Source organism: Myxine glutinosa, chromosome 1, assembly GCF_964187855.1.
Source record: "Myxine glutinosa chromosome 1, kmMyxGlut1.1, whole genome shotgun sequence".
NCBI lineage: Eukaryota > Metazoa > Chordata > Myxini > Myxiniformes > Myxinidae > Myxine > Myxine glutinosa.
In genome coordinates, this window is record NC_136261.1 from 278,892,464 (window position 1) to 278,909,024 (window position 16,561).

General features: G+C 44.6%; 2 protein-coding genes across 9 annotated transcripts in view; both read right to left on the reverse strand.

The window, feature by feature from the left end:
* The window catches only part of LOC137437790 (BRCA1-A complex subunit RAP80), a 65,611-nt gene extending 49,912 nt beyond the window's left edge, over positions 1–15,699 (reverse strand). For all 6 annotated transcript variants that reach the window (XR_013621028.1, XM_078766387.1, XM_078766378.1 and 3 more), the window contains exons 1-4: positions 15,343–15,699; positions 10,277–10,421; positions 4,747–4,855; positions 73–217 (exon numbers count right to left, since the gene is read on the reverse strand). Coding sequence is in view for 5 of the 6 variants with exons in the window: in XM_078766387.1 (XP_078622513.1) it covers positions 73–217; positions 4,747–4,855; positions 10,277–10,421; positions 15,343–15,699 (756 nt within the window). In the remaining variant the exon portion in view is untranslated. The remainder of the gene's footprint in view (positions 1–72; positions 218–4,746; positions 4,856–10,276; positions 10,422–15,342) is intronic.
* Positions 15,700–16,017: 318 nt separating this feature from the next.
* The window catches only part of LOC137414115 (uncharacterized), a 56,195-nt gene continuing 55,651 nt past the window's right edge, over positions 16,018–16,561 (reverse strand). For all 3 annotated transcript variants that reach the window (XM_068099603.2, XM_068099598.2, XM_078766397.1), the window contains one exon: positions 16,018–16,539. In XM_068099603.2, the coding sequence (XP_067955704.2) occupies positions 16,018–16,539 (522 nt within the window). The remainder of the gene's footprint in view (positions 16,540–16,561) is intronic.

Here is a 16,561-nt window from a genome sequence, read left to right on the forward strand (position 1 = left end):
GCAATGCACCATATGAACCTATGGTGGTAGTGAATAACTGTCAGTAACATCACTGGGTTTACCAATACATACCATCCTTCTCCTTGAAAGCCGTGTGGTAACAGGAGAAGTCTCCATTGATTTGACTTGCAGGCAGAGGTTTACATGTGCATGATAGGCCGATCGACCCACCAAGCAGCCACAGATGTAACACCTTTCGTTCCTCTGCTCCGCCACTCTGCACACACAAACCAGTAATCATTAACTACTCCCTACTGGTGCATTGCTTTATTTAACACTGGCAGGAGTACCCGACGTTGCAGGGGGAGGGGGGAGAGGGAGGAGGCAGGAGAGGGAGGGGTGAGGAAGGGAGTGGGGGGAGTGGAAGGGGGAGGGATGCGAGACGTGAGGGGAGAGGGAGGGATATACTACATATACATCTTTTGGGGTGGGGCGGGGTGGCTTTGACAGGCCCTTCCGTTTTGGGGGAGGGCGGATGAGAAGGAGAAAAAAAATTACCTGTGCAAAGAGTGCTTTAACCTCAGTGTTGCCCAGGTTAAAAAAAAGGAAATTGTAATACCCTCTGCTACCATCACCAGGTGGAGCTACACGCATTTACATAGAGAATTTACGGCCCTCTCCTGGTCCCCCACACCCCCGCGTGAGGCTGTGGCCACATAGCTTATGTTACCCCCCAGCCAAAGTTGTATTTGTATTTGTACACTGAGTAAAGTATACGTATAAGTGTTTATAGCTGGAGTACCAGGCGTTGCTCAAGAGAAAAAGAAACATTAACATATTGTTGCGGTTTTGAGAACCCACACATATTACATCAACAACACACAACATGCATTTTAAGGCCATTTTCCCTGCTAGAGCGGGGGTTAGATATAACATCATTAAAGGTTAAAGGTTGCACCCCATAGATAGGCCACAAGCAACACATAGGTCACCATAGGACGTCAGTTATTTCATAGTCTTGTGTTTAGATAAGGCCATTTTCCAATAGTTGCATCTGCGTTGCGTCAATCAAATAAGAGTAGGCCCCTTTGTTCATTTGGCAGCCTCCCTCCAAGCGACGCCATTAAGCGCTCTCCAGTCTGCACCCCATGGCCCCTCCCAATTTGTTACGCTCCTTTGCCAGCAGCCTTCGCTGCCCTTGGGCTCGCTCAACCCAGCCAAAAGCCACGAGGTAAGGCCCGAAAAGGGAGCGGAGCGCCAGGATGAAGGTGCGGCCACGTCAACCAGCCATCAAGGCGGGGCCAGTAAGCCATAACCAGCCAACCAGGGCTGGAGTGGGATCGCCTGACAGGCGTGGTTTTGGGGCTTCGAGAGCGTTCGCTGGCTTGGGTTATAAAGCGCGAACACAAAGCCCCTGGAGAGGACTTATGCAGCGGCGCTCGTTGAACAGGACTGTGCACAGAAGACTTATCGTGGTTGGAAGGACTTGTTGGGAGGTTGGCTTGTGATAAGAACTTACTGAGCAGCGCTCATTACCGAAGACTGAAGCCAAGCATTGGTATTACAAAGGACGCGCTGTGGCAACCCGCTGTACTAAGGGCGGGCGCGCGGCACGCATTGCCAAGAACCGCAGCGTGCAGGACATTGGGGAGGGGGCGCTTGGGGCGAGTAAGACCGGTAGCGCCAGTACAAAAGCGCCAGTACACGAATTACGTACGCCGATAGCCCAAGTTACCTTCCCCTGTCATTATAATTGGCCGCTCGCGTTACACTACGTAGGGAGCTGCCTGTCGGGTTTCGGCTGCTGGACCGGAGCCTGGACACCATCGCCGGACCTTCCACCCTGCCATCTGCATCCCTGTGTGAGTCTGGAGTCTGAGACCGAATCTGAGAGCGATCGGGCCTGTGTCCAGGGAATAGAGTAAGACTGTCTAAGGCTGCCCTGTGTACTTTTCCTTCCTCTTTCTTTCTTGTACATTCTTTCATTTCCTCTTCTTCTTTGTACATTTGTAATAAATTGCCCTGTTCTTTCTAGTTTCTCCTTAATCCGATCGTCCTAGTCTTTTCTCCATTGGGTAAACGTGGCACGATCGGAACCGCTATAATCGGGTTAGCCATTGTTAACAGCTCGGATCGCGGATCGCTATCCGCTCGGCGTTTCCACCTGATATCCGTGATTCGAGCGGGAGCTATTCCCTTGCTTCACGGTCGGTGGTAGTACTTAGGTAATAGGACTACAACTCGACCAACAACCCTATTTACCACCGACCGGAAGGAACGTTATAACCCCCAGGGTCACGTCGGCCAGATAAAAGACAGGGGGGTTAACCCCCTCTCGATAAGGGGAGAGCCGACGTCGGAGATCCGCAACAATATTTTAAATGAGGGAAAATATAATGGAAAAGCAATTATTACATCCAAATCAGAATCCACCACAAATGTCAAATCATCATTTCACCTTTTCGTTTAATATATGCTGCTGAATGTGCCGTTCATCACGTTTCTGAGTTAAGTGTGATGCCGATTAGGAAGAAGAAGAAGCCTTACTCCAAACTTTGTACACTTCCGGAATTGTTCGATTTATTTGTGTTCAAATGTCTGGTGATTGTTTTGTATTTATTTATGTGAATGTGTACTTGTATATAACTGTCATTAATCAAAAAGGCTTAGGCACTATCGAGCCTTTTTTCTTTTTATCCCAAAAAACGAATTTTTTTTTTTGGCCTAAAACACTCCCAGGCACTCACTGATGAACCTCTGAAAGTTTGACGAAGATCCGTTCAGCCATCTCTGAGAAAAATGGCGACACACACACACACACACACACACACACACACACACACACACACACACACACACACACACACACACACACACACACACACACACACACACACACACACCGACACCGACACCGACAGACAGAGAGATCTCTTATATAGTAGATATCAGGATGAGCAACTTGTTTTGCAAATTTACCTTGCGAGCAGCCTTCCACCAACGATTTATCTGTTCAAAGCAATCACTATCGGTAAACATAGTGTTTTTCCATTGAGTTTGAGACTTTTACCTGAAGTAGTACATTGTGTGGGAGGTAAGGTGCTACCTGCTTGATGTGGTGAGGTAAGGTGCTATTGTCATGGTGGTGCTGCTGGTGGTTAAGTGGTGAGAAATAAAAATGAGGCAAATAGAAGAGCAAGAAATAAGACACAAAGGGCTAATACATATTTCAGATGCAAAAATTAATGAACTTTGAAACCCTCTCCACTTAATTTCATCATCACAACAACGTACGACTAAATGGAAAGCAAAAGCACAGTCTGTCCTACGCCCTAGAAACTACAGTGGCCTGCAAAAGTATTCACCCCCTCCAAAGTTTTCACATTTTGATGCCAACTGAGCTTATTTCATGATGATTTCAAATCAAACTTTATAGAGTCTTTGCAAACTAATCTGAAGTGATAAAGTTAGAAAATGCAGATAAATGTGAATAATTTAGGAGAAGGACAACTCCGATTTCAAACCAGGGTGGATTGAGCTCGTTAGCCTTGGTTGGCAGTCTACCAAAAATGGGGGTAGAGGCACTGTTGTCTCGAAGCAGACTAGTTAACCCCTCCCAGCCCTTTTTGTTCTGTGAAGAGACAACTTTTTACATTTGTCTTGTTTCAATCCAAGGGGCTAGTTGTTCTGCTCTTGTTTCGGGTTCGGCTAACCTGTCCAGGATGTGCCCAGTAGGCAAGGAAACTGCTGCGGCAGCCCTATGCTACATCACGGTGCAAAAAGGAGTGATCATCATCATCATCATCAACTTCATCAACTTCATCATCCACATTTTGTGGTCAGACAAGACAAAAATTGAACCTTTTGGTCCAAAGTCAAAGCGTTATGTCTGGTGCAAGCATAACACTACACACCACCCAGTCAACAACACCCCTACTGTCAAGCAAGGTGGTGGCAGCATCATGTCATGAGGCTGCTTTTCATCAGCAGGGACTGGCAAGCGTGTCAGGACAGAAGGGACAATGGACGGTGCAAAGTACAGGGGAATCCTTCATGAAAATATGTTTGAGTCAGCTATGAATGTGAAACTGGATAGGAGACACATTTCAGCATGACAATGATACAAAGCTAAAGCTGCACTGGAATGGCGGAATAAGAAGAAAATAAATGTTCTTGAGTGGCCCAGTCAAAGTCCTGACTTGAACCCAACTGAACATTTATGGTGAGACTTGAAGATTGCAGTCCATCGACAATCCCCATAAAAGTTGGCAGAACGAGAAATTTTCAAGTGAAGAATGGGCAAAGATTTCATCATCACACTGCGCAAAGCTGGTTGAGACCTTCCTATAAAAGAGTCATCACAGTCATTGCTGCAAAAGGTGCTTCCACCAAGTATTGACCAAAGGGGCTGAATACTTTTGCAACCAGTGAATTGTGATTTGTACACGGTTTTTTTTCCAGGTATTCATGACATGTAACCTCCTTCATCTACAACAGTGTTTAGTTTGATCTCTTCAGTTATGAAGAGAAATAAATTTCTTTCTGCATAATTCGTAGAAATGTAGCATTATTGGTAGATGTGAATACTTTTGCAAGCCACTGTAGATAATATGTGTGTTGCACACACATTTTTGCAACAACAAACCTTGAAGCCAAAGTTATAATGGGTGAGATCACAGTACATTAATTATGTCCATCAATATGTATGGGAAAATACTTTTATTCGTTGTCACTGCAGAACACCAGCAACCATAGTATGTACAAACACATAGGAAAATAGGGCAAGGAAAGAAAAAAGTAACATACAAATCAGCGTTACTACTTGTTGGTTGGGGAAAGACAGGGCTTTGTTGTCGAGGGGAGATCAGCGCCAAATCCTGGTCGTCATCATCCCCAGCAACCCGCATGTTGGAATCTGCACCCATAAAGGCATTACTAGATTCACAATTCGGCGAGATTTGGAAAAAAACAAGAACTAGAACGGCACTTGTAGAGCGCATAGTCTCGCCTTGCGCATTCATTCTGAACAAAAATACCATCGTTAACTGAACACGCGTACACTGAACTGAACACGCTGAACACACGACACGCGACCCAATACAATTATGGCTCATAGAACAGTATCATCCATGCACTCAATTATGTCGCATAGTTTCTTGGCATGGGTTATGAATGTCATAAATTTAATTCTTCACTCACATCGGGCCAAAAATCAGATATATGAAGTCTCAGATTTTTTGGAACAGGATTTCAATTCAACCAATTATGGCTGAAAACTTCAATTTTGACTTCACTGATGGCGTCATCATTATCACTCTGTATACCCTCAAGGGGAGTTGGTGACAAATGCAAAGCTTCAATTTCTTACTTGAGCGGTTTTGGAGAAATTCATGTGCAATTTTTTCCCTTTGATTCAGTATGGCTGCCATATCATGTGACCTATGACATCAGAGTTAGAAAAAATTTTTTTCCCATGGGGAGTCCTTCTTATGTTTAAAGTTTTGCATCGATCGGACAAGTGGTTGCAGAGAAAATAATTTTGAAAGCGAAAATATACAAGATGCAGATACACACAAACAGACAGACAGTCAGGGACGATGCAATAGTCTTGCATCCCTTTTGGGGCGAGACTAATAACAGTAGTAACTAGATATCTGCGATCTCAAAGCAATCGCTAAGGGTAAGCCTTCCCCAGCTTACCCCTGGCGATCGCCCATGACTTGTCCTTGGCCCACAATCCAATGATGGCCATATTTTTTTCAGACCACCATATGACCTTGTCCTTCAACATTTAGGGATAGTGTAAGTTAAGAAAATACATCCCCATCTACAACCTATCCATCAAACTCATCAGTGGAAAATTATTCAAGTTATGATCAAAAAGGTGTTTCAGGTCATAGGTCAAAATTTTAGGTCAAAATTAGGTCATAATCCGAAAAAGGAAGGTCAAGCACAAGAATCAAAAATCAATTGCACAACTTCAGTGTGGATCTACTATTATGATGCAAGAACAGCTTGGAAGGCCAGGTGATCTTTGAGATTAATTAGCATCTGCATTGGCAAAACTCAGCGATGAAAAAAAAAAGTTTTTTTTTTTTTTTCACACTTGGCCTTGACCTTTAAACCCATATTGGTACGGCCTAAATTAAGTGTAGATGCAGCTTGCTCTGTGCCAGTGGTTCCCAAACATGTTTGTCCATGAGCCAAAATCTAAAATCACATTCACCTCGCTACACAATTGGTACTGGTACATACGATAAAAACTGTTGGAGAAAATGCTTTCGACATGAAAACCCACCCTAAAAAAACCGGGATGTTGAAGGGGCTTTTACGGTGAAGCCCATGGGGCAATGTCATCTAGAACAGCGTTTGTCTGTATGCATGTCCCCACAAACGCACACCAATCAGAGCTGATGATCTGGTCACATGACAGGGGGACGAGTTTACTAACCATTACAGTTGTATATTTTACTAAAAGGAAATATAATAACCTTCTGTGGAACATTTTGGAGTCCCGGCGGGTGTCGTAATGTAGGTAGAATGCATCAGAAATTGCTCAATACAATTACGATTTTGAAATGTGATCAACATGGACCTTGCTCCCAAATCCAGAAGTGAACAGATGATGACGGTTCGCTGGTTTGATATCTCAATACAATCGTGATTTAACATTATATTTTGATATATTAATGCCATAGTATTAATTTGTGATTGGAATGATGAATGATGTTGTTTGGAATGAAAATATAGAGATTGTGCTATCAATGCCTGACATTCGACTGAAGGTGGCACAGGAATGTGGAATTTATTGGTTCATCGTTTGCCATTCGCCGCTTTTTTTTTCTTTTTTTTTACCCAAGTCATTCATGAACCGGCTGGTCATGCCTGAAGTCAAAAATGTTTTAGTACTTACATTATTTGCTAACTGCTAACCAGTATCCCCACCCAGGTCATACTATTCTCTTCAACTATAGTATCAAACAAACCTGGCTACACCATTGTTAGACTATTGGTCTTGTTTCAAGTTCGGGTCGCGGCCCTGGTTACGGGAAGCCCTGCTCCATGCTACCTCGAGAGGGCAATTCCATTCCGGTCCGACAAACCTCAGCCAAGTTATACTGAAAAATGTTAAAGTCTATGATTGCTTCCTGACCTTAAAAAATACGTTAAGGTCAAAACAATTATGTCAACCCTGCTTACTTTGTTACCATTATTGGGGCAAAATTCATTCTGAAAGTCCTTGTACATTGGCAGAAAAAAAATAATGGGAGAAACACCTAAATGGTGGTTTCGTTCTCTTACATCCCAGACCCTGACCTTTAACCCAGAGGGGTATGATGTAAATTAAATGCAAATGTGCCTTGCTATAGGGTATCTAATGAGGGCAATTTCGTTATGATCGGAAAAACCTTAGTCAAATTTGGAAAAATGTAAAAATGTCTATAATTAGGTCATGACCTTAAAATTAGGTCAAGGTCAAATAATTACATGTCAACCTCACACTTTGTATTCACATTATTGCTGCAAAATTTCATTGTGAAAGATCCCAGGAGACTGAGATACAGTTCGGAAATCGTGAATCCTGGCAGGAAGGGAATATATGTTCTTTTTTTATGAATGGTGGTTTAGTACTCCTATGGGGTCTAAGAAACTGAGGTACCATTAAAAATTGGGGGCAATAATTGTAGAAACAAACCCGACAACAGCTATAAGCTTTCCCCTATCCTATAGGGGTAGGCTTAATTAGAAGGCACATAAATGTCAAATTAGTGGCAATATATTGTCACGCAACTCCGATTAACACCAGAGTTGCGGATGCCGATTACAAAGGCTTTAACTCCCGAGGCGGAAGCTCAATAGCGTATTCCAAAATCTAAGCGCATGGAATGGAGGGAAACGGCGAGAGCCCCGCAGCCTTATCTATTAAAATCAAACACCCGGTAAACTGCGTTCAGATATATGTACAAAAATAATATAAGGATTTATTCAAATGAAAAAAGCAGGACAAGAAAATGCACGCCGATAATAAATATCCTAATCGGGTTCCCGCACACCAAACTTCAAATACGCCACACAGGAAGATGAATAACCAAAAGAAAAACGTTCGTTGTGTCATGTAAATGTAATGTAGTGTGCAGTCTTATCTGTCCGTAGTCTTGCAGTGTAACACGGCCCCGCTCGGCCCCGCTCGCGTGCCACCAGGCCCCGCTCCAAGCCTCTCACCGCTCACGAGGTCCGTGCACCAAGCACCACACGTCCAACGCACCAAAAGCACCATGCGTCCAACGCAGGCCAGTGAGCTCCACACGAGGTCGATCTCCAACACGAGCACAAACTCAGAACCAAGAAGAATGGCAAAAAGGGGAGAGGGCGCATGTGCAACTGCACGCTATGAGCCAAGTCCAAGTCCGAGCACCGCTCCAAGCCAAGCCCGAGTTCTCTCGCTCTCCGAGCCAAGCGCGTCCTTTTTATAACCTTGCCGCGGTGACGTCAGCCTTGGCGCGCCACCCAATCAGTGCCCTCCACCGACTCGTTGGCTGGAGGTTCGCGCCTACTGCGCCAACCCATCACTCGTTCCCTGTAGCATGGTCATAGCGCATGCTATTCGAGGTGGATAGGCCTGCCGGAGGTGTAGGCGGCGGCGGCCATCATCGGCGGTGTCCTGGCCTGGTTTCCTGTCCGTTTTCTTCCAAAGTCACTGTCAGGGAAGGGAATTATTTCATGTTGCGCTAGGGACCTAACTAAGTGTCTACAGGTGTGCATTGCCATAAGGGACAAAGGTTTGATGACCAGGTTAGACTCACAGGGACGTTATCTTTAATCCCTAACTACTTAACACTCGAACATCCTGGTATGTTCACAAGCAGACATCTTAACCCGACAAATCGCCTAAACATGGACTTATTACAGGAAGTGTTCCTTATCGCGACATCTTGAAGCATGTTACCTACTCAGATCTACTCTGCTCTACATTTTGCTCTACCCCCAGACATAACAATATTTATTCAACATGCAAACGTGGGGGAGATATTGGCTTCACTGTAGTTGGCTGTGAAAGCTAGTGGTCGGCAGTTTAGATACACCCACTGAGCAGCAAACTCTGGTAGCTTCAGCTGGCATTAAAAAAATATATATATCACACAAGTTAAAAAATGATCTATTTTGCCTTCTGTATGTTTTAAAATATAATAATAATAATAATAACAAGCGTTACGCCTAGGTCCCCCGTCGGGGAAGTGATGCGAGTTGACAAAGTGGAAGACGCAGAAAACATGCTATGATATGATATTTCGCTCACAAGGTTCAGACATACATGGCGGCGGCCATCTTGGATTTTGACGTGGCGACCCAATTTTCAATAGCGTTCTTCCTTATGCCTAGATACACCCACACACCAGATTATAAGTTGGTACTTCGCTTATTTCTCAAGATATTCTGCTCACAAGGTTCAGACATACTTGGCGGCGGCCATCTTGGAATTTGACGTGGCGACCCAATTTTCAATAGCGTTCCTCCTTATGCGGAGATACACCCGCACACCAGATTAGAAGTTAGTAGTTCGTTTATTTTTCAAGATATTTCGCTCACAAGGTTCAGACACATATATGGTGGCGGCCATCTTGGATTTTGACGTGGTGGCCCAATTTTCAATAGCGTTCTTCCTTATGCCGAGATACACCCACACACCAGATTAGAAGTTGGTACTTCGCTTATTTTTCAAGATCATCAGACATACATGGTGGCGGCCATCTTGGATTTTGACGTGGGTTGCACCCACACACCAAATTCGAATGCGGTCCTTCGCTTACGCACGCACGTACGCACGTACGGACGGACACACGGATGGAGGGGAAAACCATAGTCCCCCTTTCGCTCCGCGGTGCGACGGGGGACAGACAATAAGAGTGGTTTTTAAACTCTTAATGAAGCAAGTCCATGTAATATTATTTCGAAACTTTCCATCAATCTATCAAACTGATCCTGTAATTCATTGAAAATGAAAATGCACTTTTCCCACCGATGCGTACATGCTCTCATAATGAAGAGCCAGTTGAACGATTCCATATATTCAGAATGGCCTCAACTTGAGACCTTGATGCACTCAATAAAGACTGCTATTTTCATTCAACAGACACTTACCTTCATATGTGTGGAAAAACCTGCTCCTCCCCTCCCATACCCCATTGGATGCAACATTACGCACCAGACTGATGATCCCTTATTGGGTGATGTATCTTATGCAGCTATTTTGCTTGGCCATTGCATCAACTACATAATAGAGGATTTTTATGGAATCAGGGGTATTGACTGACGGTTGTCAGTCCAATGTACATACCTTGCGTCCTGCTCTGGTTCAACCAGTTAGAACGAGTAGATGAATTAATAATTGCCTGGGCCGAAAGCTCTGGCAGTCCACAGGTGGAGGCATGGAGCTCAATAGCAGCCAATGGAAATAGCAAACTGCAGAGTGGGCAAGTCACCTGTGCAAAAACACAAATTCAATATACAATATATGCATTAAAAATGCCAGTTTCAAAATTTGAATTCACAGAGGGGCAGCAATATTGCTTTGTCTCCATTAGCACAGCCACTCCCAGCCTTGGGCATTTAAGGGAATTGCAGAAGTGTTGTGTGGAAGGACGTCAGGAAAGGGTACATCGTCGAGGGATAGAAACCTATGTGCATTGCATGGGAAGAGCAAAGGAGGAAGTAGTAAAGGCAGTTGGTGAAAAAGAGATTTGGAAGAGGATAGAGAAGATCAAGGATAGAGGGAAGCAGCCGGATGTGGGGTTACTGTACCTGTATGGGCGGAAGAAGAAAGCAGCACGGAGAGCTGTGGATAAAGTGTGGAATGATATGGATGAGGTGTACAACAAGTTGGATGGAGGGAGGAAGATGATCTATAAATTTGCTCCTGACAGATGATAGCAAGTACACGAAGGGGGGAGGGAGGGTGGGCGGTGATCAAGGATGGTAGCGGGAGGCTAGTGACAGAGAGGAGCGCAGTATTGAAGGTGTGGAAAGTATATATCAAAGAGCTGTTGAACCGCAAAGGAAGCAAAAGCGACCTAGAGCTACCGAGTTACGTGGAGTTTGTGGAGATCGCAAAAGAGGAAGTGTGGACGGCATTGACGAGGGTGTGAAAAGGAAGAGCGCCAGGCATTGATGAGGTGCGTACAGAGATGATAATTGCAACGGGAGAAGTCGGAGTCAGTTGGACAAAGAGGTTGTTGAATGAATGTATGAGAGATGGTTTAATTCCAGAGGAGTGGAGGACAGGGTTAATTTGGCCGATATGAAAGGGGAAGGGAGATGTTCAAGATCCGGGAAAGTACAGTGGCATTACACTCTTTAGTCATGTCATGAAGGTACTGGAGAGGGTTGTGGATGGGAGTATAAGGAAGAGTGTGGAGAAGGATATTGGAGAAGAGCAGCGGGGGTTTAAAAAGGGTAGGAGAATGACAGATATAATTTTATGCCAAGACAGATAGTGGAGAAGAGGTTGGAGGTGAAATGGCATTGGGATTTTTGGATCTCGAGAAGGCCTAAGACACTGTCCTGAGAGACGGTGATGGCGACACTGAGATGGATGGGAGTGCTGGAAGCAGATGTTAGGTTGGTGGAAGGGATGTACAAGGGAACAAAGGGAAGAGTTTTGGTTGGTCCTGGGATGCCGGAGGAGTTCAGTGTGAACATCGGTTTGAGGCAGGGAAGCGCTCTTCGTCCACTCCTGTTATCATGGTGATGGAGCTGATAAGCAGGAAGGTAAACATCAAAGGTATTCTTGGGAGGATATTGCATGCAGACAATCTGGCTGTTGTGGTGGAGAGTGGGTGGGAGATGCAGGAAGTACTGGGGGAGTGGAAGGAGGCATTTGAGAAACATCGGCTGAAAATGAGCATTGAGAAGACGGAGGTGATGTGGGTTGGGCGACAGAGAAAATAAATAATATCAGATTAAAGGGTACAGAGATCAGACAAAGAAATAGGTTTGGGTATCTGGGTGGAACAGTGACCGGGAATGGTAAGTCAGAGGCAGAGGTGCGGAGGATTCAGGTCGGAGCGAATGTGTGGAGGGTGGAGGGAGTAATGACAGACAGAAATATTTCAAAGACATTGGAAGGAAAGGTTCCGATGTTTCGTGTAATGCCGGCCTATCTTTACAGTTTGGAGATGGTGGCACTGACAAAGAAACAACAACAGAGGCTGCACGTTTGCGAGAACAAATGGATCAGAAAGATTGCGGGAGTGAAGAGGGTGGATAGAAGGAGAATGGATGAACTGAGGGAGGAGACAGGTGTGCAGATGAGCTTGACGAGGAGATAGGTGAAATGCCAGCTGAGGTGGACTGAACACTTGGTGCGAATGGGGGAAAAGAGAATGGCAAAGAGAGTGGATAGGTTTAAGGAACAAGGTAGGAGGAAAAGAGGTATACCACAGTTGAAATGGGAGGATTGTGTGAAGAGGGATATCAGTATGGTGGGGGTTGGAGAGTGGAGAGAGTTGGCTGAGGACAGAGGGAAGTGGAAAAGTATTGTGGTCTAGGCAAGGGAGGAGCTCGGTGCCATTGGACCTCACCCCTTATAAAGGAAAGAAGAGGAGAACAAGAAGAAACATGATGCGATATCCCTGAAACAGACCTCGTCGGTATTCTGCATGACTAGCAATATTTGATTGAGCGAATGACCATCCCAGATGATGGAGTGTATATCAGTTAAAAAAATTAATCTTTTCATAAGGAAGTAGCTCCTCCAACTTGTGTGCATAAACCAGGCCTTTGTTGCAGGGTGCATTGTGCCACTTTCTGATAAAGTGCTTAAAAGTATGAAGGCATTTTTGAAAGATCACTTTTCAGGTGTGCTTTTTGGTATTTAGAGCAAGAAGTCTAAGGTACATGACTTCTGCTTTCATCTGAATGTGGTGCTTGCAAACGTTTACCAACTTGGCCATAATAACGTGATGCCTAACTGTGGAAATGCTTGAAATAAACTCTTAGCTGGAATGACTTGGTCTCTGGTTAGGAAAAGTTGCTCTCAGACAAACATATTTGCCACAGAAGCACTTTTGTCCAGAACTACTTAAAGACTTTATGATGACAGTGCAATGACACCAGCTGCAACTTGGTCTTGCAGAGTGAATGGGTCCAGATATGTTTCCTCAAACTTCTTGTTTCCATCTTCTTGCACAAAAACGTAGTTAGTCTACCGTAATTATTGGTCTCAAAGTTGTACATTCGATACATTGAAAACAGTCATTAAAAGGAGGTTCTTGTTTGGTATTTAGAGGAGGTTCTCAAACTTCTTGTTTCCATCTTCTTGCACAAAAACGTAGTTAGTCTACCGTAATTATTGGTCTCAAAGTTGTACATTCGATACATTGAAAACAGTCATTAAAAGGAGGTATATTGTACAGAGGGGAATAATAAAAACAGCACTGCACCTGCCAGCAGCTGGAAACAATCACAGACACAGCAGGGTTAGGTCAGACTGAGTTGTTAGGCACATGCTGGTCATTCATACACTTCCTCTTGGTGAGTGTGTAGCATATTATAGGGCTACTAGCTGAGGTACCCGGCTTCGCCCGGGTTGAATAAGAATAATACAAATATATGATGAAAAGAACATGTATATTTTAGAGCAATATCACAGTACATTTCCTACATGACGTTTTGTCAATTTCAATTTCTCAAACCTCTTGGTATACAACATTTCTGGTTTTCTTACTTGGTGCCAAGACATAAAGATTGCTTGGTTTTCCAACCCTCGAGCAGCCCACGTACAGCTGGCCATGGGAAGTACCCGGCATTGCAGGTGGGGGGAGGGGAGGAGGTAGGGGAGGGGAGGGGAACGGGGGGGGAGGGGAGGAGAGGGTGGGGAGGGGAGAAGAGGGGGGGAGGGGAGAAGAGGGGGGAGGGGAGAAGAGGATGGGAGGAGAGAAATGGGGGGGAGGGAGAAGAGGAGGGAGGAGGAGAGGGGAGAAGAGGAGGGAGGGGGAGGAGGAGAGGGGAGGGGGGAGGTGAGGGGGGAGGGGGGAGGGGAGGGGAGTGGAGGGGGAGGGGGGAGGGAGGGGAGGGGGAGGGGAGGGGGAGGGGGAGGGAGGAGGGGGAGGGGGGAGGGGAGGGGGAGGGGGAACGGCAGCTTGGCAAGCGATAACAGGCTTTTTACTTTTATTTTTACCTCAATGAGGGGCTATATATATAGTCCGTGCTTGGAGCCTTCAAGTTCAACATAAAGTTTTTTAATGAAAAAATAATGCAGATGTATAACAATCCACCAATGCAAGTTCAGAAATGAATGCAGATCCTTTACTTTGCGATACAAACGCAATTCCCGCCCATTTCCACTCACGATCGAGGCCTCCACAGTGACCGCGCCTCTTCTTCCTCCTACAACTTCGTCTCACTTCTTTTCACTCAAAATGCACGAAATTCTGCCGCATGAAATTATGTAGAGGCCTCGTCGGGGGGATATAAGGTAGATAAGGAAGGCGTTGTAACAGAAGAATCAAAATAAAAGTGGAAGAACATAAGGAAATGGGAGCTATTCTGGACCCACAGCCAAACCGACAAACCATTGCAATACACCCCGAACGTCTAGCGCCGCCACAAACTACACCATGGAATTGCAGCTGGCGCGGTTTTTTTAAACCATTGATATTAAAATAAAACGTAGCCTAAAACCACCGGGATTTTATGCTGATTCCGAATCTGTGTCTAAAACTTTTCTCCGATGTGTAGTTCTTGAGTTATAAGCGGACATCCAGACAGACAGACAGACAGACAGACACACACACACACACACACACACACACACACACACACACACACACACACACACACACACACACACACACACACACACACACACACACTCCTTTATATATAGAGATGTTAGTCACTGTACCTGGCAATTTGGAATTGCCAGAAAAGGGAATGTAGTAGTTACCTCCACCACCGAAGGTGGACGGAGCATATATTTTCACCCGTTTGCTTGTCTGTGAGCAGATATCTCAAAAAGTTGTGGACTGATTCCGCCGAAACGTGGACAGGTTGGGTGTGTGATAAGGACAAAATGATTAGATTTTGGTGAATACCTGGAACGGGGATTTTTTTAAAAATTGATTATTCATAATTAAGAGACAGGACTAAAAAAACTACACATTTGTGGAAGGGGAAAGATGATGGCTCGCAGGGTTCAATGACTAGTAAAAACAATTTATGGGCACCAAAAGTGACAAGTCAAAAGATGAAACATGATGCCATATCTGCGATAGTGCTGGTGGGAAATTGGGAGGGGTTGATGAAAGGATAAATCACTATAAATGGCATCTCTATACAATCCTGATTACAGATATACGACTACTTCTGAAAGATCAACTCAAATAAATCTACCATCATCTGTACCTTTTCCAATTCTTCCTCCTCCGGATTTTCTTCTGCTTCCTGTGTCACTTCTATTTTCATGACGTTATTCTCAATATTTTTGGTTTCTTCATCATCAATATCCTCATCCACTGCATCATTTCTCATAACATTGTCTTTCGATGTTGAACAGACTTCAATTCCATCCACAACTTCTCCATTTTCTTCCTGAATGTTTTTAACATCTCTTTCATCTGAAACATCATCATCTGAATCGATGTTTGCCACCATGCTCTCAAAGTTTATTTTTTCAATGTCCATACTCTTCTTCTTTGACCTATCGAGTTTCTTGAGCACATTAAACAGGATATTTTTGTCATCGTCCAGCAGCTTTGGCATGCTCTGACTGTCCCGTGCTATCTACTGTCCCCTGGCTCACAAACCTGTCTCCAGATCATCACTCTCTGCCAAACATCCACGTTCTTGTTTTAATATTCCACGCTCATTATTATTATCTTCATCATCATTACAGTACACCTCTTCCCTCCATCCTGCTATCCACTTCCGAAAAGCTCCTCAGCCCATCGTAATCTCGTGTCCGCAAGCTGTGCCGTTTGGGCTCTTCAAATATGAATGATTCAGCCATTTGTGCCTTGTGCAGCAGCCAGCGTTGTGACTTTTTAATGGTCTTCTCCTGCAATTCTAGTTGGCAAAGAATCACGTCTGTGTACAAATTTGGGTCTGCATCACCTGGGCAAAAAGGCACACCCCAGTGGAAGCCATACACAGTTGGTTGAGCTTTATTTGAAAGGGCAGGTGAGAAAAGTCTTTTAAAGACTCTGCAAGGCTTAGCTTGTTACTCATATTTCCAGGGACTTCTTTTTTTACGACATCCCCAACCTCTTCATCACAATTCAGTTCGCTTGATTCTGTGGACAGAAATTTCTCAAAATCCAGAGCTCTGCGGCGTTTTACAAAATTGCGCCCCAACGCTGGTGTTTTGCGTTTACGAGGCAGTTTTCTGTTGGCACACGTTTTTTGCTTGATTAGTGTGGGGTCTGTGGAGGAACAGTGAAAGATAGATGCAGCTGTAGGCAGCTGGGTTGGAGGGATGACATCAACAGTTGCTCTTTGATTGAAGGTTCGATGTGAAGATGAGGAACTTCCTGACTCGCTTGAGCTACCGCTTTCAAACAGGCAGGGTGATGGCCAATCAGATTTTTGTGAGGTCTGATTTTCCTGCAAGATAAAAAAAAAAATA